Source organism: Aspergillus ruber (assembly GCF_000600275.1).
Source record: "Aspergillus ruber CBS 135680 unplaced genomic scaffold scaffold00019, whole genome shotgun sequence".
NCBI classification, from domain to species: Eukaryota; Fungi; Ascomycota; class Eurotiomycetes; order Eurotiales; family Aspergillaceae; genus Aspergillus; species Aspergillus ruber.
The window spans coordinates 421,074-441,248 of NW_024467315.1; the positions used below are offsets into that span (position 1 = coordinate 421,074).

The 20,175-nt window shown below is 49.4% G+C and overlaps 8 protein-coding genes across 8 annotated transcripts in view; 3 read left to right on the forward strand and 5 right to left on the reverse strand.

The window, feature by feature from the left end:
* Positions 1-44: 44 nt before the first annotated feature.
* EURHEDRAFT_531938 (putative mRNA decapping hydrolase) lies at positions 45-1,381 on the reverse strand. The gene is made up of 3 exons (XM_040787200.1): positions 1,176-1,381; positions 435-1,103; positions 45-378 (listed from the first exon to the last, which is right to left on the reverse strand). The coding sequence occupies exons 1-3, from the start codon at positions 1,249-1,251 to the stop codon at positions 131-133; spliced, it is 993 nt and encodes a 330-aa protein (XP_040637609.1). The 5' UTR covers positions 1,252-1,381; the 3' UTR covers positions 45-130.
* A 482-nt stretch (positions 1,382-1,863) lies between these two features.
* EURHEDRAFT_403972 (ribonuclease H2 subunit C) lies at positions 1,864-2,474 on the reverse strand (the record flags this gene model as incomplete). Its single annotated transcript, XM_040780270.1, has 3 exons — positions 1,864-1,917; positions 1,974-2,266; positions 2,318-2,474. 3 exons carry the CDS (start codon positions 2,472-2,474, stop codon positions 1,864-1,866), a joined length of 504 nt encoding a protein of 167 aa, XP_040637610.1.
* Positions 2,475-2,782: 308 nt separating this feature from the next.
* On the reverse strand, positions 2,783-5,773 carry EURHEDRAFT_531939 (Nop53-domain-containing protein). The gene is made up of 5 exons (XM_040787201.1): positions 5,582-5,773; positions 4,581-5,513; positions 4,307-4,519; positions 3,557-3,874; positions 2,783-3,496 (listed from the first exon to the last, which is right to left on the reverse strand). The coding sequence occupies exons 1-5, from the start codon at positions 5,713-5,715 to the stop codon at positions 2,884-2,886; spliced, it is 2,211 nt and encodes a 736-aa protein (XP_040637611.1). The 5' UTR covers positions 5,716-5,773; the 3' UTR covers positions 2,783-2,883.
* Positions 5,774-6,068: 295 nt separating this feature from the next.
* EURHEDRAFT_516515 (uncharacterized protein) lies at positions 6,069-10,925 on the forward strand (the record flags this gene model as incomplete). The annotated part of the gene is made up of 10 exons (XM_040786484.1): positions 6,069-6,094; positions 6,155-6,188; positions 6,257-6,600; positions 6,661-8,605; positions 9,053-9,162; positions 9,247-9,274; positions 9,376-9,440; positions 9,497-9,531; positions 9,581-10,704; positions 10,767-10,925. 10 exons carry the CDS (start codon positions 6,069-6,071, stop codon positions 10,923-10,925), a joined length of 3,870 nt encoding a protein of 1,289 aa, XP_040637612.1.
* Positions 10,926-11,694: 769 nt separating this feature from the next.
* On the reverse strand, positions 11,695-15,930 carry EURHEDRAFT_459214 (uncharacterized protein; the record flags this gene model as incomplete). The annotated part of the gene is made up of 4 exons (XM_040784562.1): positions 11,695-15,032; positions 15,101-15,268; positions 15,332-15,581; positions 15,637-15,930. 4 exons carry the CDS (start codon positions 15,928-15,930, stop codon positions 11,695-11,697), a joined length of 4,050 nt encoding a protein of 1,349 aa, XP_040637613.1.
* A 540-nt stretch (positions 15,931-16,470) lies between these two features.
* Positions 16,471-17,393, reverse strand: EURHEDRAFT_413943 (F1F0 ATP synthase subunit f; the record flags this gene model as incomplete). Its single annotated transcript, XM_040782293.1, has 4 exons — positions 16,471-16,778; positions 16,842-16,907; positions 16,965-17,238; positions 17,336-17,393. Coding segments are annotated over 3 exons (366 nt in total), but the record flags the coding sequence as incomplete, so codon positions are not given.
* A 252-nt stretch (positions 17,394-17,645) lies between these two features.
* On the forward strand, positions 17,646-18,859 carry EURHEDRAFT_413945 (ETC complex I subunit). Its single transcript, XM_040782294.1, has 3 exons — positions 17,646-17,931; positions 17,995-18,105; positions 18,171-18,859. Exons 1-3 carry the CDS (start codon positions 17,690-17,692, stop codon positions 18,478-18,480), a joined length of 663 nt encoding a protein of 220 aa, XP_040637615.1. The 5' UTR covers positions 17,646-17,689; the 3' UTR covers positions 18,481-18,859.
* A 755-nt stretch (positions 18,860-19,614) lies between these two features.
* EURHEDRAFT_503525 (deoxyhypusine monooxygenase) overlaps positions 19,615-20,175 on the forward strand; it is a 1,344-nt gene continuing 783 nt past the window's right edge. The window contains exon 1 of the mRNA XM_040785795.1: positions 19,615-20,135. Coding sequence (XP_040637616.1) covers positions 19,669-20,135 — 467 coding nt within the window. The 5' untranslated portion in view covers positions 19,615-19,668. The remainder of the gene's footprint in view (positions 20,136-20,175) is intronic.

Sequence of the window (20,175 nt, forward strand, 5' to 3'; positions counted from 1 at the left end):
TTTTTTTTTTTTTTTTTTTTTTTTTTTTTTTTTTTTTTTTAATCTTCCTTTAACCCCATGTCTTACTGTTCAATGGAGCAGTACTTTTGTCACATCATGATTCATGCTATCGTACCGCAGCTGCTAAGCATTAGTTTCCAATAGCAGGCTTCTGTCCCTGCTTAAGCGGTCCGAAAATGCTCGTCCACAATTCACCTGCCTCGCCGACAAAGTATGACAAGCTGACATCTGCCATACTCGCGTTCTCATCACCGGACATGGTCTCCAACTGAGAAATGATATTCTCCAACCCGAATGCCTTCCCTGTAGCCTGCGTGGCACCGGCTTCCAGCATCACATTGACAACATGGATATGGAAGTGGTAATAAGTCGGTTGGTCTGTAGCATCAATTAGCTCAAATCTTTACGCAATGGAAAGATAGTTGGACACTTACAATGAATGTAAAGCTTTAACTGATCCTCCTCCAGCTCCGAATACATCCTAACTGTCTCCTCGAGAATCCGCTTCCGCACATACCTTAACCACGGAAGATGCCTTTTCGACAAATCCCGCAAACTCAAGATATCCCTCCGATTGACCAACGCAAGCAGATGCAGCGACCCCTTACTCTTTCGATCCCAGTTGAGATCCGGCAGCATCAGGAAGCCCTCATCTTGACCATGTTGCCCGGGATCCCGGAAGATGACGTCTTCTTGCTCGGTGCGGCCTTCGAGAATGTTATATACCCAGTTCAAGCTTCCACCTTCTTTCTTTGCTTGCATGTAGGGACGGATGTGGTTGTGGTAGATCTCCGGTGTCTCGGTTACCATGCGGAGGATTTGGTCCGAGTATTTCTTGATATGCTGCACTGTGCAGGGCCAGATGAGGTTGAGTTTGAGGTCGCTTGCATTACTCTGGTCTTGGCATTTGGTATCAACACCGGAGGATGCGAGGTACCATCTGTAAATGTCGTTGTCACCTAGGTTGTTTACTCGTTGGATCGCGGCGTGGAAGGCTTTTAGGACTTGGAGGGATTCGGTTGCGAAGGCTGTTCGTTCAGCCATAAGAATCCCTTGTTGGCCGTCGATGGAGCCGAGCATTGCGATGCGACGACCATTTTGGTCTGTAGATGGTGTTAGCTAGATGTCCTGCTCGGATATCGATATCCTGTGTTCAGGTGGGATGTTGTTCGGACCTTGTTTTAGGAGCCTTTCGATCCTGAAATTCGGGATTAGCACCTCCGGGGAAATCTTTTCAGAATTGGCAGCCATGGTGAGCGAAGCTACGAATATAGCAGCCAATGCCTGTCACTTGTCGATGTGCTCGTCGAGATTAATTCTAAGATGTCTCGTCCCTCTTTGGCAGAATTGGGCGGTCAGATACTTATCAGATAACGGCTTTTTCTTCTGTCCTTTTTTTTTTTTTTTTTTGCTCTTCTGTTTCTTGGCTCAAAAGACCAAAGATATCAATTGTAAACTGTATGCTATATGGCAACTACAGTCGGAATCATACACCTGCTAGGGTCAATTGCATGGAGTGGGCCTGTACTCCGCATGCGCATTGGCGAGATGGCTCCGACATAACGAGGAAGATCCTTGGCTTATACAGGAAATAGTAAGTAGGTATGAGCATATTGGCGTGAAATATTCCGTCCTCACTCCCACAAACCAGCCAACAACCAGTTCCCGGCACGATGCCGGTTCCTACTAGAAGTATACCAGGTGGTGAATAGAAAGGCGCTGCTGTAGATGGAGTCTTCGTTGAGGTGGAAATGGCCCGCTTCCGATGTGTCTCGTCAAACATATATAAATATAACACTCTAGCTTAGCCGTAACTCGTCAATTTGTAGGGCAGGTATGCCCGCCATAGTCATTGGACCACAGCTAAGTAGGCACTGTCTTCTGAGACTCCTCGGTCGACGGTTCGCTCGAATGCATCTAAGTAGAACAGTTAACTCGGGAGCTGTCCTCAGACAGAGGAGGGATACTCATACCACCTCAGCCAATTTCAACCACTCTTCAACGCCCTTCACATAAACATCATCAACACCCGGCACTTCATCATGCTTCCATACCACGAATTCATCAAAAGTGCCCTGCTTCTCAAGAACCTTGACCGGCTCTTCCAGCTCCATCTGAGCATCGTTTACCATACCACTGTTGTTCGTTTGCGAAGGAAGGACACGCTCTGTTGGCATTGCTACCACGCCTTGGTAGCCTTCGGGGATCGCGACACGTCTACCGCGTAGTTTGCGTCCGCGGAAGTGGGATGTTTGTAGGTTTCCGTCTACGTGTGTTGTCAGTTGACGGTTTTTCATGTGGGTGGAAGGTTAGCTACCTTCATTGTCGGCTGTCGGGGCCCAGTAACGTTGGAGAGAGTCCACCGGTCCGTCGTAGTGAATACGGCAGGGGAGGATATTCGGGGTGTAACATTCTGTCGAGCTTTCGGTTTTCGGGCCGTTTGATTGCTTTTGAGGGGCGCGGATGGCAAACATGGTTGTATTTGATTCGGGAGGGGAAGAGTATTTTCGCAGAGGTTTCCGAAGACGTGGTTGGATGTATGCAAAATTAAAGGATTATTCACGGATTATCGGAAGCAAATGTGCGATCCGTCAAGATTTGTATATTCCCAGGTTGAAGTGATTTCTGCGTGGTTGTCAGAGATCTCTGGTTCAAGGCCGGGGAAGACGCGTGCACGTTAACCGCGTTAAGTAGTTCCGCATCGGGGTCGATACAAGTATATCACCATGGATGGTGTCTTCGAATAGTTTACCACAAAACAATACAGTTGTATAAGTATAGTATCCACATTTATCTACAAATCTGATATTTGAGTAAACCGTCAAGTGCAGTCAGTATAGATCCGGGGTATAACAATTATGAATTTAACATAGCAAGTCCCAATCACCTCTTACGGGTCTTCTTCTTCTTTTTCTTCTTCTTCTTCTGGTCTTCCCCTTCCCCAATATCCTGCTTCTCTACGATAACGCGAACTGGCCATTTCTTCAAATGCTCCGCCTCGAACCCCTTCTTCTCCCGTCGATACAGCATCATCGTAGCTCGCGCATCCTCCACACTAGAATGTGATCCCGTTTGAATGTTCAACCCGAGATACTCCGAAGCTAGCACCTTCAATCGAGGAGAGCCACCACCAGCGATCTTGCGGTATGGAGGGTACTTGCTTGTATCTCTGATGTCGCGCTTAGGATGGCCGAGTAGCAGCGCATCCAAGTCGTTGCCAACTGCATGTCCCACCAACACTCGTCCTTCGAGAATATCTGAAACGTCCTTCTGGGCTTGTTCGAATGATCGAGCCTCCACCATGTGCTTGGGCAATATCCCGCTAACGTATGTCCGCCAATCCGTCACCATCTCCTTGGGTCTCACAAATGAGTCGTAAACTTGTTCGCCGTGGAAATTGACAATACTGACACGCGCGAGAGCGGAATCGTGGTCGGGGTTCGGGCCAACGCCCACCATTTCACAATCGATGGCTACATAGTTGCCTAGTTCAGCGCTGTAAGATGTTAGAAATGTCGGCGCATTCACAATAGAAGGTCTTAAAAGCATGACTAACCTTGGAGACCGACCTTCATTGACCTTGGCCTTTGGCAAGTCTTTCGTTTCCGGCGCCGTTCCTGTTGCTGTAGAATTCCTCCGCGACTTCGGCTTCGCTGCCGAATCTGAAGTTCCACGAGTTTCCCCTCCTTCTGACATTCTCTTCTTTTTTGTTAAATGAGTAGGGCGATCTGATTTCTTGGTCTCTGGTTTATCTTCCCTTTTTCTCTTCCTCACAGCACCATTCTCGGACTCGCGTTCGGAGGGTTTGCGTTTCGGGGCGGAGGTGGAAACGTTATCTTTTTTTTGCAACGTCCCCTGGAGTTTCTTCCAATTGCTTGAAAGGCTTTTCAAGTCCATTCCAATGATATCCGGGTTATCAGAGCATTCTGATTCTGTGATAAAAGAGAGAAGGTTGGGCGCAGAAGCCGGACGTTGAGAGCGTCGCAAAAAGATTCGGTCGGAGAATCGACTGATAAACGCTAGTTAGGAAAATTTGGCGGCAGACCCACTTGGGGTCTCGAACAGGAAAGTCGCATCAACTGGACAACAAGAGATCAGGGTTTGATGTAGAATGAATATTTGAGAATCTGTGCTCTATGAGTTTATTACTATATGATATCTGCTGTGCTAAAGATAATATCACATATATGAGTTGCAAGACAGTTAACAATTGGTATACATTGAACTTTTCTATATCCAGATAACCATAACATATACCAAACGCGCTTCTTATTAAGAATGAACAACAGGAAGAAGAAATTATGACGTGCCTGGGACCTTGAAGTCCTTGTAACCCCATTTCTCCGTCACCTTTCTCTTGGCCTTCTTGGGCTGGCTGACGGGCTTGCGAGACTCTAACTTTCCTTGAATGATCAATGTCCTGAACCGGTCATCCAACAGATTGCCTTCGGGTTTGAGCTTGCGCAACGAATCCTGGAGTTCATCTGGAAGAACCACTTCAAGTGGTTTCTCGGGGACACTGGGAACGTAAAGTTAGTATATGTAAGGCATGCATAAACGATAATAAGAAAGAAACATACGGTGTCTTCCCCAAAGGTCTCCGTCGCAAGATGGTATCATCTCCTTCCTCGGAAGAATCGGCGTCTGAATCCTGTTGCTGACCCTCTTGTTCCATGATTTGGTTGGCAACTGCCTTCGCTCGTGCAGCCTGTTCTTCCTTTTCCTTCATCCGCGCTTCCCATTTAGCTTTCTTCTCGGCTTCTTTCCGTCTGTTGATCTTGTTTCTTTGTGTCTTGGACTTTCTCTCGGGGCGCTTCTTGTTCAACCATTCCGGTTGTTCATACTCGCTTTCGAATCCCTCCCACGCACTCTCATCATCGGATTTTACCTGTCCATCGTCGTTCCTACTTTCCTCAATCATACGCTGTTTCTCCTGCTCTTTGCGCTCTTCCTCTAGGCGTTTCTTCTCTGCTTCGACTTCCTTCTCTCCTTCCTTTTGCAGGAGCTGATCCCACTCCTCGAATGATGGGTTATAACTGACACCAGCGCCAGGCGCGCGGACAGCAGGTACTGGCTTTCCATTTGCAGCTAAAGAAATAGGCGCTTGCTTGATGGTCGGAGGCGCAACCTTTGGCTTCGGCTTCTCGAGGTAATCGAACTTGGGATCTTGAACAGGTGTTGGGTCGGCCTCATCTGCCCAGGGATCATACAGAGCATCTCCCTCATTCTTCTGCGCAGGAGTCGCATCCTTGGCGACCTGCTTCAAGCGTAACCAGTCCTTGCGAGTGACCCAGTCGCTCTTTTGTTTTTTCGATTTCGGTTCGATGACGCCGTCTGTAACCATAGAGTTCGGCCGCTTGTGAGTGTCAACTCCCGGGATGGCAGAGCGCTGCGACAAGATTTCATCCGCCTTCAGAGGTTTGTGCTTCTTCTCGATTGCCTTGCGAACATCCGATGAACCCTTAGAATCGATAACAAACAATTCATCGGAAGGCTTTTCAGTCAACAGACCACTATACCACAAATAAGAGGTCAGCATCAAAACGGTCTATAAAGCGCAAAAGAAAAGCTGTATTCTTACCCTTTGATTTCTTCATCTTTCAGCGATTGAAACCCTTCCTGGACCTCTGTGATGTCGACATTTTTTCTCCACGCCTTCTTGCCCTTACGGGATGGCTGAGAGAATTGCTTGGGAGCTTCAAGGGAGGCAGACATTTTTAAAACTCTACCTGTAATTTTCCAATGTCAAATTGGAGCCAAAGTTCTTTCTTTGTAGAGCGATAAGAAATCACTGGATTGAAAATAATTCAAAAATCTGGACCCGCTTACCTAATGTTCCGCGGGGACTAATGCGGCTAGCGCGCCTAAGCCTTTCGCGGCTATCGACGCCGGCCGCAAGACTTGTTGCTTAACAGCTCCATCTTCATCCGTTGTCAACGCCATTTTGTACAGGTTAAAACGCCTCGCCTTTGATCACTCTGTCCCTACATATTTTTCTATTTCTCGGCGCATTTTTGAATTCTCGGTTTTTGGGTGGAACGGTGTCGTGCCGGAAATAATAGCGCGCCATGCCCGTTGTCAAAGGAGGCGTCTGGTAAGAGCTAAAATGCGCATATTCGATAAAGGTTGTCCGACTAACACAGGAAATAAACAGGACGAACATCGAAGATGAAGTTCTACGTGCAGCGGTAAGTTCACGCTCAAGACGCGATCGAACCTGTGTCCGTGGCAAGACGCTAACAAGCTATTCCAATAGGTTTCGAAATACGGTTTAAACCAATGGGCGCGAGTCTCGTCCCTCCTAGCTCGAAAGACACCGAAACAATGCAAAGCGCGATGGATTGAATGGCTGGACCCCGGTATCCGCAAGGTTGAGTGGTCGAGAGAGGAGGATGAAAAGCTTCTGCACCTAGCGAAATTGATGCCAACACAATGGCGAACTATTGCACCGATCGTTGGTCGTACGGCGACACAATGCCTAGAGCGGTATCAGAAGCTGTTGGATGAAGCTGAGGCTCGTGAAAACGATGAGCTGGGTCTTGGTGGTCCATCTGGCGCAGAGGCGGCTGCACCGAGTGCAGACGAAGTCCGACGCTTGAGGTATGCTTACAATATTACATCTCTACTTTGGGGGGTTTTGTGGTTACTAAATGTGTATAGACCCGGCGAACTCGACCCTGACCCCGAGTCGAAGCCCGCTCGCCCCGACACGATTGACCTTGACGAAGATGAGAAGGAAATGCTGAGTGAGGCGCGTGCACGTCTGGCAAACACACAGGGAAAGAAAGCGAAGCGTAAGGCCAGAGAACGACAACTCGAGGAATCCCGCAGACTTGCAGTGCTTCAGAAACGTCGTGAACTCAAGAATGCCGGTATCAATATCAAAGTTGTCACACGCAAGAAAGGCGAGATGGATTACAACGCCGATATTCCTTTTGAGAAACCGGCGGCGCCTGGGTTTTACGATACCATCGAGGAAGATGTCAAGAATGAGCGGCAACGAGAGATGTTTGATCCTCGCAAGCAGCAGCTCGCCAATAAGCGAAAGGGAGACCAAGATGAAGACGCGGAACGAAAGAAAAGGAAAGGCGACAAGAATAGCAATTCCAGCGCTTTCGCCGCGGCAGCTCGAGCTGGTCAGATGCAGAAGATTCGTGAGGCGGAGCAAAGCAGTAAGAGACGAGTTCTCAACCTGCCAGCTCCCCAGGTCAGCGAAGGGGAGATGGAAGATATCATTAAGATGGGAATGGCCGGAGATAAAGCTACTAAAATGTCGGGGGACGAAGAGACTACCAAGGGCTTGCTTGGAAACTACACCAGCATCGTTGGCCAAACACCGATCAGGACACCACGGGCCCCTCCGGAGGAAGACCACATTGCGAACGAGATTCGGAATATTAGAGCATTGACTGAAACACAATCATCATTACTTGGTGGAGAGAACACCCCTCTCCATGAAGGAGGATCTTCTACTGGGTTTGATGGCATCGCCCCTCGAAAGCAGGAAATCTTCACACCTAATCCCATGGCAACTCCCTTCCGGCAGGCGAACGCCGTCGGCGCCACGCCAATTGGGGGTAGAGCTGGCCCCGGGGCGACACCGTTACGAACTCCTAGGGATCACTTTGCCCTTAACCAAGATGGCGGTGGGCAGCTCATCGGCGCCACACCGAGAGACATCAAAATGCACGATAGGTCTGTGCGTACCGATATTCGCAGCAAACTGGCTTCTCTGCCCAAGCCAAAGGAAACAGAGTGGGAACTGGAAGAGCTTCCCTCGGAGCAGGCAGAACCAACCGGTGCGGCAGAGTTCGTGTCAGAAGAGGATGCAGCAGAGCGTGACAGAAGGCAAAACGAGGCGCGTGAGAAGGCCGCTCAAGCTGAGCTGAAACGCCAATCCCAGGTCTATCAGCGGGCACTGCCACGACCAAGTGTTCTTGACATCGATGCGCTGATGGAGCGGGCCTCGCACGCTACCGATACTATCACTGGTCTTATTACTAGAGAAGCCGCGCTTCTTATTGCTCACGACGCACGCAAATTTCCTGTCCCCGGTGCTAAAATCGAAGGAAAGGCGAAGAAGTTGCAGCGTCTTGACGACCAGTTACTCGATTCCGCTCGCGCAGCCATTGCAGCTGAATTGACTTCATCTCAATCAGAAAAACAAGAGGAATGGCAAGACAACTTCGAAACGTCTTGGTCATCGTCACATGACAACGCTCTCCCAGGCCTCTCCAACTATGCGGATGACGAGGAAGATGATGTGTTCCAGCAAGAGCAGCGCATGATCGGCGCATTCGACAATGTACAGACATCTTTGCTTAGTACCGCAGAACTAGGCAATAAATTGGAAAAGAAGCTTGCCCTTCACTATGGTGGATATCAAAACCGTGCAAAGACGCTTCGAACCAAGATTATCGAAGCCAGTGCAGCCTTGGAGAAGTCCAAGAATGATCTCGATTCGTTCAATACTCTTCAGGTCTCGGAAGAGGCAGCGCTTTTTAGGCGACTTGAGAAGCTTCGGGACGATGTCGCGTTCGTCCTGAGAAGGGAGCGTGAAGCTCAGGAATTGTATAGGGCACGGAAAGACGAGCTTGATGAGCTTGTTACAGGAATGGAGCAAATGGCTAATGAATGGCATTGAACCTGTTTTCAGGCTGAGTTTTGAAATATGTTAATTTCTATTCCCTCGGATCTTTTTATTCTCTTAAGACTTGTATCACCAGATTGCTTGCAGGTTATTTCTTCACTGCATTTGTGTACAATCAAAACATTTACCACATTTCCGCGATGATATTAGCGCCATCGAGTAATCTAAGTATTATCTGCCGCGCATAAAATCTTCATCTTTGCACATGGTCTCGTAGCTATCTCTTTAACTCAATAGGGTTGAAAACATCCCGAACCGGATAACGATCCAAAGCGGCAACAAGTTAGAAAAAGGGCGGTTCTATCGCGGAAGAACATCATCTCCCCACAACATCCCCATCGCGACTTAACGACTAGAACTCCCATCACCATTTTACTCTCCCTCATCTCACAAATCTATTAGATTTTTAGAGAAGAACCACCAGTCACGATGGGCGTTAGAGATTCCCATGGGGAACCGACGGGGACGCCAGATCCCGTCGAGAAGGGGTTCGCCACGCTTAATACCATCAGGTGAGTCGCAAAAACTATTGAAAAGCATACCAATATAATATCAACCCCTGGTTTCCCGGTCGCATATGCTAATCTGGTTGGTAGGATCGGTGTGAAGGCCATGGTGCAGAAGGTCCGTTATTCAGTTCTCCGTCGTCAAATCTTTCAACATGATATCACGTGATTTTATATCTACTTCGTCAAGTACATATGATGGCTGACAGTGGTGTAAAGGATGGTGAATTACGGAAGGCAGAGATTTTGTCGATTAAGCAACGCAAGGATGGGCTGGCCTTCTAGTAGGTTTTTATATGCGGTTGCTAAAGCCTGAGCCTCATGCTAACGGCTACTACAGCGTCCATTATGTCGACTTCAACAAACGTCTGGATGGTAAGTATTCCAAACGCTTACTTACCGGTACAAGTTAACGGCTGTGTAGAATGGATTGCCGCGTCGAGAATCGACCTAGCACATGAAGTCGAATGGCCACAACCAGAGAAACCAGAGAAAAAGAAGACCGGCGCAGCCACCAAAGCACCAAGCAAGAATCCGCAAAAGCGCGCCAGAACCGACAGCCGAGATATTTCAGCAGCTCCCGATCTCCTCACAGGTAAGAACGTGAACATTTCCAAGCCACAGCGACCATCAAAGGCCGGTGGGAAGGAAAATGTCATGGAAGATATCCAACCGGAAGCAGATGGACTCCCTAAGACAGAGCCCGATGATGTCGACATGACAGACGTCGGCTTCTCTGATACCAAGGCCGAGGAACAGAAAGCGTCTATGTCCCGAGAACAAGAGATTGAGAGGCTGCGTACAAGCGGTAGCATGACACAAAACCCAACCGAGATCCACCGCGTCCGTAACCTGAACAGACTACAAATGGGCAAGTTCGAGATCGAGCCATGGTACTTCTCACCATATCCAGCCTCATACTCCGACGCAGACATGGTCTATATCGACGAGTTCTGTCTAAGCTACTTCGACAACCAACGCGCCTTCGAACGACACCGTGCAAAATGCACCCTCGTCCACCCCCCAGGAAACGAAATTTATCGCGACGATTACATCTCCTTCTTCGAAGTCGACGGCCGCCGCCAACGAACCTGGTGCCGAAACCTCTGTCTCCTAAGCAAGCTATTCCTCGACCACAAAACACTCTACTACGATGTCGACCCCTTCTTATTCTACTGCATGTGCACCCGCGACGAAACTGGCTGCCGACTGGTCGGCTACTTCTCCAAGGAAAAGGACTCCGCAGAGGGCTACAACTTGGCTTGTATCCTGACCCTCCCGCAGTACCAGCGTCGCGGTTTCGGTCGACTCCTCATCTCATTCAGCTACGAGCTGAGCAAGCGAGAAGGCAAACTCGGTTCTCCTGAAAAACCACTGAGTGATCTTGGTCTATTGGGTTACCGGCAGTATTGGCGAGAAACGCTTGTGGAGATTCTCACGGAAGAGGATCGAGAGTCAATTAGTGAGAATGAACTTGCGCTGGTGACGTCGATGACGGAGAAAGACGTTCACGAGACATTGGTTGTGTTCAACATGCTTCGGTACCATGTATGTTTCTCCTCTACCCCCATCTCAATATCTGGTTGGGAAAGAATACTAAATCCCAACAGAAAGGAAATTGGGTCATCGTTCTGACCGACTACGCCCTCGACGAACACAAGAAACGCATAGAGAAAGAGAAGATCAAGGGATCGCGGAAGATCGATCCCGCTCGTCTCCAGTGGAAGCCTCCAGTTTTTACCGCGTCCAGCCGGACATGGAACTGGTGAGAAGATCATGTTTCTTTTTTTTTTCGTCGTTTTTGGAGTTCCGGTTTTGGAATCTGTTAGCATATTTGGTCTCTTCGGAATCGGTGTTAGGGTTGTTTGATACCTTCCTTATTTAGTTTTATTCTCCCTCTTTATCTCCTATCTCTTCTACATAATTTGAATACGGACTATGAACAATAATTAAGACCACACTCAAACAAAGTAATAATTGAAATGTGCACTCTGGCGCAAAGAAGGCTTAAATACACATCAAATATTTGCGTAAAAGACGCCCGCTTTGCACTTTGAATTTCCTGCGAACAATTCCTGCTAACAATCCCCGGCAAAACACAAGTAATAAAATAAAAAAAAAAAAAGATGTGAAAGTGAAGCGAAAAAGGGATACATACATACTAGGGCTCACAGGCTCCCGTACCTGACGAGCACCCAGGAAGGCGATAGATGAACAGATTGATTGATAAGGTAAGGGATAATAGAAGGGTAGGTGTGTAATGATTCAAGTTCAAGTAGAGAGAGAGAAGGTGATGGGATTTTGTGAGAAAAGAGGCTGGAACGGATGTGGCAGCTCAAACTCTTAAAGAGGCTCCATCCGGATGTTAACAAGAGGATGGGAGTAAAGCATGAAAAGAAACGGCTCAATTCCTTGGAATAACGAAGTGAAACGCTCAACAGTTACCCGAAATCCGAAGATAGTCAACTCCAACCGTAGAGCAATAACTTGACAATGTCTTTTTTTCCTCACTTCACGCTCTGCTGTAAATCAACACACTCATGCGGCGGCCTGACGAGGAGCATTCGATGTGCGCCCCCAATTTCCATTTCGTGGCTGCCGCGGAGAAGCTACATTCTCACTGCTTTGTTGAGATGGAGCTGACTTCTTCGGATTGACGTTTACAGGCCGTTCTCGCACTTTGCCACCCTTGCGAAGTTTGAAACTCGATAGGCCACGGTGCCGAGGATTATGACTGCTTGCCTTTTTAGGAAGTATCAAAACCTTCGGGGCATCAGCTCCAGGGAAACGAATGGAAACCCGAATATTGCCAGAGGAATCTTTGTCTTGAAATCCGAAAAGGTACGGCTCAACACTATGGACCTGCAGAAAACTCTTCGGTTTCGGCCGGGACTGTGCTGGCGGCGGCGGTGCAGCACGCCAAGCAGCTGGAGGTGCCATGTTGGGTACCCTCACGACGGGCAGAGAACCGATCTCACGGTCTTCAAAAATTCCCTCTGCTTCCTCGACTTGCTTAGCAGTAAAGATTCCGTCTTCAATCTCACGGCCAACACCAACCTCAACCTCAACAGCGTGAGGCAGAGAAACTGAAACAGCTGCGATCTGCGAGGGAACATCTAGAGGCTCTTTTGTGGCTGATGTAACTGCCAACGCATTCCTCTTCTCAGGAGTCGTCTTCTTGCCAAAAAGACCGTTAATCTTCTCCTGCCAGCTCGTTGCTGTTGGGATGGGTGGCGGGTTTCGCGGCGGTGCTGCCACCATAGAAGCAAAAGTTGGAGGAGCAGGAGGGGGAGCCACGGCCTTTGGCGGCAGTTTGACAACAGGTTTGGGTGCAGGGAGATGAACCAAAGGCCTGTTCGAATCACTTGCAAAGACAGGATGACTCCAAATCTCCTCTGGTGGCGGAGGCGAAGGGCTTCTGGAAAATTCTTCTTCAACAGCTGGTTTCTTGAACTGTTCCGTTGCATGAGGGAAGAACCGCGAGCTACGAGGCATAACAAATGGGCGTGCATGGCTGTCAGGGAAGGGAAGACCACCAACATTATCAAGACCAGGTAAAGGATTCGGTGCCGGTATAGCCGGTTCCGCTGATCTCGTCGTAATTCCAACAAGCTGCCTGTGTCCAACCTGGTCGCCGGTCCGGACTTGACGCCATGTTTCATTGAAATTGACCTGAAGGGAAGACGGCCCGTCGCGGAATGTATTCATCTCATTCCGGCGTTTCTCGTTTTCTTCAGCTTCACGTTTGGCTGCAACAGCCTGGAAATTATTCCATGCTGCCGGTCCAGTAACGCGAGGCTCATGTGGCCAGTGAGGTTGTTGCGAGCTTGGAGGTCCGATAGGCCCCGGGTGACCAAGAGCACCCAGGGGATCATAGGGTGTATTCTTTACCTCTGGCGAAGGCAGAGGAGATATCGATGCGGTTTCCGGAGGAGCAGAGAATGGCTGAGAGGCAGACACGATTGGCGGTTGGTCCAGGCTTAGAGGACCCCGCAAAGGGGTAAGATCTTTCGCAGGGAAGCCTCCTAAACTTGGGTCAAATATTCCGTTGCCCAAAGTCTTATCATTGCTCAATGGTTTCCAAGGGTTTGTAAGGGAAGGAGGGGACCTGATAAATTGATTACTCGGGGACCACGGAGAATATGAGTTTGAAACATGAAGATTGTTTCTCCATTGAGGGCCCTGTTCATCGACCTGAGGTTCAGTATGCTTGGCTGGGATTTGTGGTTGAAACTCTATGGGTTTATCAAGTCCATTTACTGCAGGCGCATCCTGTTGTGGCTCGCGAGCTGGTGAAGGAATCCGTTTTGCAATGCTTGTTGGTGGCGGTCTCTCGGCGGTTCGTTCTCTCTCATTTGCAGCGACGAGCTTCTTCACCGACTCGGGGTGATGCACCTTCATCATTCCATATTGTTTTGGCTCGCCAGTCGGCTCGGGCACCGGAGGCTTGGGCGGAGAATGAGAGGATACTGCAGTCGGTTCAGCTTGACTAGCATCGATGGATTCTTTACGCTTTGCCTTCTCGGGCGCTGGTCCCAGAGCGTCAAGCTTCTGACGAATTCGTTCACGCTTTGCGGCCTCTTCTTTCTCCTCCTGTTCAATCCTCCGTTGTCGGGCTTCCATTCTCTTTTCTTTCATGATACGCTCTTGCATAGCAACTGGGTCCTCCTGGGGAACCTGCGGTGCTGCGGATTGTTCTCCTGAGGGAGCCTGTGGTTGCGGCTGCTGAGGCGCACCGCTAACTGCGGGCGCAGGCATGTCATTGATGGTAGCGGGAGCTTGAGTCGACCAAGCCGATCCAGATGCCTGTCGACCAGGTGAGACATCTCGTAATTGCGCTCCTTTCGGTACCGGCAACTCTCGGTTCGGCGGCTGCGGTTCGATCATTCCGTTTACCTGTGACCCTCTTCTGCCTTCCAAGGCTCGCTGGGTCACATCAGGCCGACCAACTGACATTCGGCGCGCAAAACTCCCACTTCCTCCACTAACATTGGAGGATGTGCGTCGACGCGTCCAGTGCGCACCATCTTGGCCAGCGGCCCTGTGAGTCTGGAAAGCTGCTGAAGGCTCTGCAGGCCCCGTTTGCTCTCCCGGGGCCGGTCTCTGTAAGACTGACGGACCACGAACTGTTTGTTCGTTTCGCCAAGCCCCCCTTCTGGTTTCGGAGACAGGTTCATAACGGCCTGACCTAGAGTTGTAGAGCTCCCGGGGCGCTCCTTGTGAATCCTTCCATGCTCGGTTAAAATCATCCGCTGCGATCTCTCTCGGCTGCAAGAAACCACTAGGCGAAAGCCTGCCAGTTGCAGGTCCACTAGGGCCATCACTAACTGGGGGTTCCCTATTCGGAATTCGGGATGGCGGCTGAAGTTGGACAGGCGGAACGACAGGAGATACCTTCTCGACAGGCGGTAGGGGTGCCCATGGTGATTTTGTTGGGGGCGGGGCTGTCGATGAAGAGGTCAACTTGTCGTGAATGCCTTTGGACGAAATACTCGCACTCCTTGCTTGTTTTTCGGCGTTTGCTCCAAGTCGGAGTACAGTAGGGTTCGGTCCGATAGATGTCGTGGGTTTCGGAACAGGTCTCGCGGTCTCCTTCAAGGGTGAAGGTTGCTCTACTCGAGGAAGAGGTTCCTTTGGCTCCGGTGGGGGTTGGGCTTCTGGTCCGGGTTGTGGTGGTTCTGCATTGTTAAGATTTGTCTTCGTCCCATCCGTCCATTCTATTGTTTCCGGAGCCCAGTCATCTTCATCGTCTTCGATATCGGCCCACTTGCCCTCTGTTGCGCCAGCATCCTCCTGAATACGCGACGTCAAGTGAATTCCATATTGTTGCTTCAGTTCTTCGTCGGTCAAGTGCTTCGAAGGCGGAGGTTGGGCCGCTGTGCGCGTGAGAGTCAGCGATCACTATTCATTAGAAAAGGGGTGTCGGTCGTTGTTGATGGCTTACGTCGATTCCTATTCCAGACTTGATTCGGATCAGGCCCGCCTCCACCCGGCTTCGCTGCACCTGTTCCAGTTTTGGTTAATGAATCTCGGAGGCTGGTTGACTTTGCGACCAAACGCGGTCGTGAGGTTTGCTGCGGAACACCCAACGGCGTAGCTGTAGATAATGGCGCTATATTATCTGGCAGTTAGAAAATAGTTCGCTTTATGGGAAATATGGCAAGGCAATGATTACCTCTCTCGGGGGCTTTAGGTGCGGCCGGGGCGCCTGGTGCTTTTGGAACGGAGAATTTCGCAAAGGAAACTGGCTTGAATGATGCTGGCTTTTTCACTGACCCAACGCGCGAGGGCTTATCCGCTCGACTAGCATCAGATTCTGAACCGCCTTGTGAGCCTGTATCGTCTCCGCCGTCCGATGAAGCCGTTTGTCCGCTCATTTCGAGTGCTCTTGATGCGACCGGTCCCGGGCCCTGCTTGCTTGTCTCCTAAGTTATGGTTTAGCAGCTGGGAAAACGCAACTCATCAGGCTGCAGATCTCACAGTTGTCGTTGAAGCCCCACTATTTCTCTCCACGTCCTTCTGGTATTGTAGTGAATCACCAACGTTTCTCTCCCCATATTTCTCCTGAGCGTTTGTTCTTGTGTCGGGTTGCGTTGTCGTTGCGGTATCTTTGATCTCCCCCACGTCCCCTCCAGCAGGTGTCTTGTCGTTGGTGCTCGCAGGAACGCCGGAAGGCGAAGGCTCGCCGCCCGACAGGGTTCGATTTACCACATCGTGGCCGTTCTGCTCTGCCATAACAATTCTCGAGTCTGCAGGGTCGACAGATTGCGACATCTGTTAGACAAAGCGCTCTGAAATGGTGAACGGAAAACGATGGTGGCTATAGCATAGATAGAGACATGAAGAAAGTGATCTAAATACCTATGGTCAGGTATCGAAAATCGCCACGGTTGAAAGTGCTAGCTAGCTCAAACGGTTTTGAGCCCTGGGGGAGGGGGTGGTCTAAATCTCCGAATGACGGCAGAAAGCGCTCAACTCGAGTTGAGGAGTTAATAACGGGTAGTGGTGAAAGTCCCGCGTAAGTCGGACTGGCGAGAAATATGCGAGCGGAGGAGAAAGGGAAAAAGGAAAGACCAGAAGGAAGAAGAAATCAAAGAATCCTCTGGGATGGAGGGGAGGGTTGGATGAGCGGGCAGTAATAGTGAATGAATGGGGTGACGGTTCCCGGGCGAAGCTGAGGTGGCTGCATTCGGTTAGCGTGGGACCCAAGAGTAGTAAAAAGAAGCCAAAACCCTTTGTGGCTGGTGGTGTTTGCAACGGATGCTGCTGCCCGTTGACTGATTGCCATTAAAGAGAAGTGACGACGGACGGTCTTTACTCTACAGGGTGAGGAGCTTCTGTCTGTATAATTTTTTTTCGCTTTTTCTCTGGCGGTGGTTGTGTGTAATTCTCCTATGACCACCGCGAACACACATTTCGGCAACATATGGAAGGGTAAGATGACCGACAAGCTACGGGTAATTCTTTCTGTAATCAACCCTCGTGACATAGGAATAATGAGACATGAGGTGATTCCTCCTCTACATGGCTTGATTCAAGGCTTGGTGTTATATACATCAAATCCACCACACCTGGCAAACGTCAAAATTGAAAAGTTTAGTGAGGGTGGTTCTTGTGGTGACCTGATATTTCATTAGCAGCTGTTCCGTATTATCTCACTGTAGTAAATCAAGAGGGTAACATACGGAGGTGGAAGTAGTACTCCATGCTGTATCCGATGATCAGGATACCACCGATGGCGTGGGCAAGGGCTATCCAACCGGTCAAAAATCATACACACATCATATCAGAATATTCCAGTGACTTACGCGCAGCAGAGGCGTTCTTGCCGCTGAAGTAGCGGGCCTGGTAGCGTCCAATGAGGCCGGTAGGCTTGACCTCAGGAGCAGCGCCACGGGGGAGGCGGGCGTAGAAGTTCACGACACGCTCCATACGGGCAGCATCCTGAGCGGCACCAATCGCCTTTTCTCCAATGTCAGTTATTGCAATGAGCGGGTGTATAATATTGAATTTCGGAGTGTGGGAAAGGACGGGAAACAATTCTGCGGGGGTGCGTCCCGGAGGATTATCGAGGGTAACTGGGCTGGCTCACATTGGGAGAAGCGATCTAATGGTAGTTAGTCTCTGTCATGAAAAGATTCCAATCTCTCTTGTCGCATATTTGCGGTGGTTGTCTTACCTTGGGAGGGATCAAGGTCGAGAGACCGCGGCGGGCGATGTAGCTCATCTTGGGCAAACTGGACGATGTTAGAACCATTTTCGCACCAATTTGATTAATACAAGGCCAAAGTGCATCGTCAAAGTTAAACTAACCTTGATTCGAACTGCTGAATCAGGAGCGTTGACGATAGCAGAGGGGAGGAAAGTGACGGCAAAAGCGGGTTGTCGGATGAGCGGTTCCTAGCACAAGGGAGCCTCAGAACGCGCTAAACCCAATTTGGACTCGCCTTGACGACCGGACCTCGCCGCATACCTCTTCCGCCGTAATTGCAGTCAGTTCTGCCCACACTAACGTCGGTCATATTCAACCACAATGTCGTTTATCCGAGCAGGAAGCACTGCCTGCTTCAGGGCGGGCAGGGTTGTCGCCCCCATCAATGCCCGTTTTACTTCGAACGTCTCTCGTGTCCCCGGTGATCCGCCTGTCAAGACGAGTCCTTCCGCCGCGCCGACTGTCCCTCCCAAGGAGAGTTCGTTGATCAACCAGGAGACCCCTGCTGAAGCGATGGCCCGTCACCAGCCGGATTATGAAGCTACCATTGATCACGGCACCTCGTAAGGGCCCCGATTCTTGTCGCCCGAAAGCCCGAGAATGCGTGGCTGACAGTATCTCTTCAGGCAATTCTCCCCTGTGCCCAAGCGTGTGATGGACGGCAGCGAACCCGGTGAGACCGTTCCTGCTGCTATCCTCTCCGGTGCCCCCACGGACCTTCAGGCTCGGACTGTCAGGTATGTTCATTCCCACGCCCAGGAACATACGTCTTTTTCATGCAAGCTAACAACGCGCTTCACAGAATCTATCGCCCCACGAAGCCTGCTACACAGTCCGGAAACTGGCATAGCCACCACTGGCGAATGGATTGGGATATTTTGCAAAGGGGTCATCGGTGGGAGAACCCACTTATGGGGTGGCAGTCGTCTGCAGATGGCATGCAGGGTACCCATTTGAAGTTCAAGACCAGGGACGATGCCATTAAGTTTGCTCAGAAGCAGGGCTATGAATACTTCGTGCAGGAGCCTAATGACCGCCGGTTCGTTCCTAAGTCCTACGCGAACAACTTCTCGCACTCGCCGGGCAAGCTCAAGCACATCAAGACCAAATAATCGAGTCTCCTTTACTGTGCCATGTACATAACCATGCTTGTGCTTTCGTTTGAGATATTTCCGGCAAAATGAATTGATCATCCTCTAGATTTGCGGCCAAAAAGGTAAATTAATGTTAGTTTGTTTGTCGAGTAGCTGCTGATGGAGATTGGGAACCACGGAAGGAGGCACAGAAGCAACGAAGATTGCATGCCTCTAGAGTCAAAGAGAACGGAGATCCGAATAGCTATTATTCCCTGTGGGTATATCTTGAGCCCAGCAGCTGTATTCCAAAGTCGGTCGGACAATCATGCTTCGTATCCTACGAATATTTAACCAGCTGATCCAATATGCTCAAATATCATGTCTGGGTTCATTAAGTATGAAAAGCAATGTGCAGCCCATACGCTTCAATTTGTTTTCTTTGTACTTTTCGCTTCCTAGGAATAAACACCCATCTCGTAGTATAAAAATTGGGGAAGACCCGTCGATATGCTTCAAGCAACAGTCTGATGTGTATTTTACTATATCCCTACATATCTGTACTGTATGGGAAGCGTAGTGGAGTAAGAAGCGATTCCAGTGGCACGATCTATATCCTAGATATAGTTTGCAGTTTGATGTATATTTTTTAGTATTCTCTGTTGTTTGAGGGATGTTGTGCCTGTAGCCACACATATATTATATATCACCGCCTTAAACAACCATGCTGCGCAGCCAATATATATATATATTTTTTTCACAAAAAAAAAAAAAAAAAAAAAAAAAAAAAAAAGGAAAGGAAAAAGAAAAAGCCCACCAAATGATGATGCCCTATAGGACAACGATGTAAATTTCAAGATTCTAAATATGGTTGAGCAGAAGATCTCGCGAAACTATACATATGCATGCACTCTCGATACAGCATAGTTTATCATATCAATATTTATAAATCAAGAGCATTTAGAGTACAGATGTCAGAATTTTGCTATTTGCAACCAGAGTACTTAATAATTTGTTTCTACATTAATACAGCAGAGCATACCCCTGTAAACGCATGGCCGAATTTGATTTAATTTTTTTTTTAAATTTTTTTCAGCCCGTCGCAAACCTGCCCCGCCACCCCACCTAAAAATTATTATCACAGCGCGAGATAAGATCAAAACTTCTTCCGCACATTCCCCTTCGCATCTTCCCCAGACCAAGAATACTAATACCCTAATACCCAAAATGGCGTCCAACGACACCGTCAGCACTCTCCGCAAAGTCATTACCTCCGAATTGGAGCCGTTAGCCCGCCGATTCCGCGCCCTCTTCTCCCTCAAGCATCTTGCCTGCCTGCAGCCCCCGACGGAGCAGACATTTCCCGCGATCGAAGCCATCGCGGCTGCTCTCAGCTCCTCCTCGTCCGAATTGCTCAAGCATGAGCTTGCGTACTGCCTGGGACAGACCCGTAACCCGGATTCTGTGTCCTACCTCGAGGATGCTGTGAGGAATACCAAGGAGGATGCAATGTGTCGCCATGAGGCTGCGGAGGCTCTTGGTGCGCTGGGCTTTACTAGCAGCTTGGAGTTGCTGAAGGAAGTGAGGGATGATGAAAATGAATTGGATATCATGCGTGAGACGTGTGACATCGCGGTGGACAGAATCTTTTGGGAGAACTCGGAAGAGAGGAAGGCTGAGAAGTTGAAGCCTAGGTAAGTTCTTTTTTTTTTTTTTTTTTTTTTTTTTTTTTTT

Bases quoted from the DNA above. Each gene is read 5' to 3' on its own strand.
- EURHEDRAFT_531939 (XM_040787201.1), bottom strand. From the start codon at position 5,715: ATGTCTGCCTCCCTTGAAGCTCCCAAGCAATTCTCTCAGCCATCCCGT. The intron at 5,514-5,581 runs GTAAGAATACAG...TTTGTGGTATAG, and splicing joins AAAGATGAAGAAATCAAAGG to TGGTCTGTTGACTGAAAAGC. The intron at 4,520-4,580 runs GTATGTTTCTTT...TTACGTTCCCAG, and splicing joins AGACCTTTGGGGAAGACACC to TGTCCCCGAGAAACCACTTG.
- EURHEDRAFT_413945 (XM_040782294.1), top strand. From the start codon at position 17,690: ATGTCGTTTATCCGAGCAGGAAGCACTGCCTGCTTCAGGGCGGGCAGG. The intron at 17,932-17,994 runs GTAAGGGCCCCG...GTATCTCTTCAG, and splicing joins ACCATTGATCACGGCACCTC to GCAATTCTCCCCTGTGCCCA. The intron at 18,106-18,170 runs GTATGTTCATTC...CGCGCTTCACAG, and splicing joins CTTCAGGCTCGGACTGTCAG to AATCTATCGCCCCACGAAGC.
- EURHEDRAFT_531938 (XM_040787200.1), bottom strand. From the start codon at position 1,251: ATGGCTGCCAATTCTGAAAAGATTTCCCCGGAGGTGCTAATCCCGAAT. The intron at 1,104-1,175 runs GTCCGAACAACA...CACCATCTACAG, and splicing joins CGAAAGGCTCCTAAAACAAG to ACCAAAATGGTCGTCGCATC. The intron at 379-434 runs GTAAGTGTCCAA...TTGATGCTACAG, and splicing joins GTTAAAGCTTTACATTCATT to ACCAACCGACTTATTACCAC.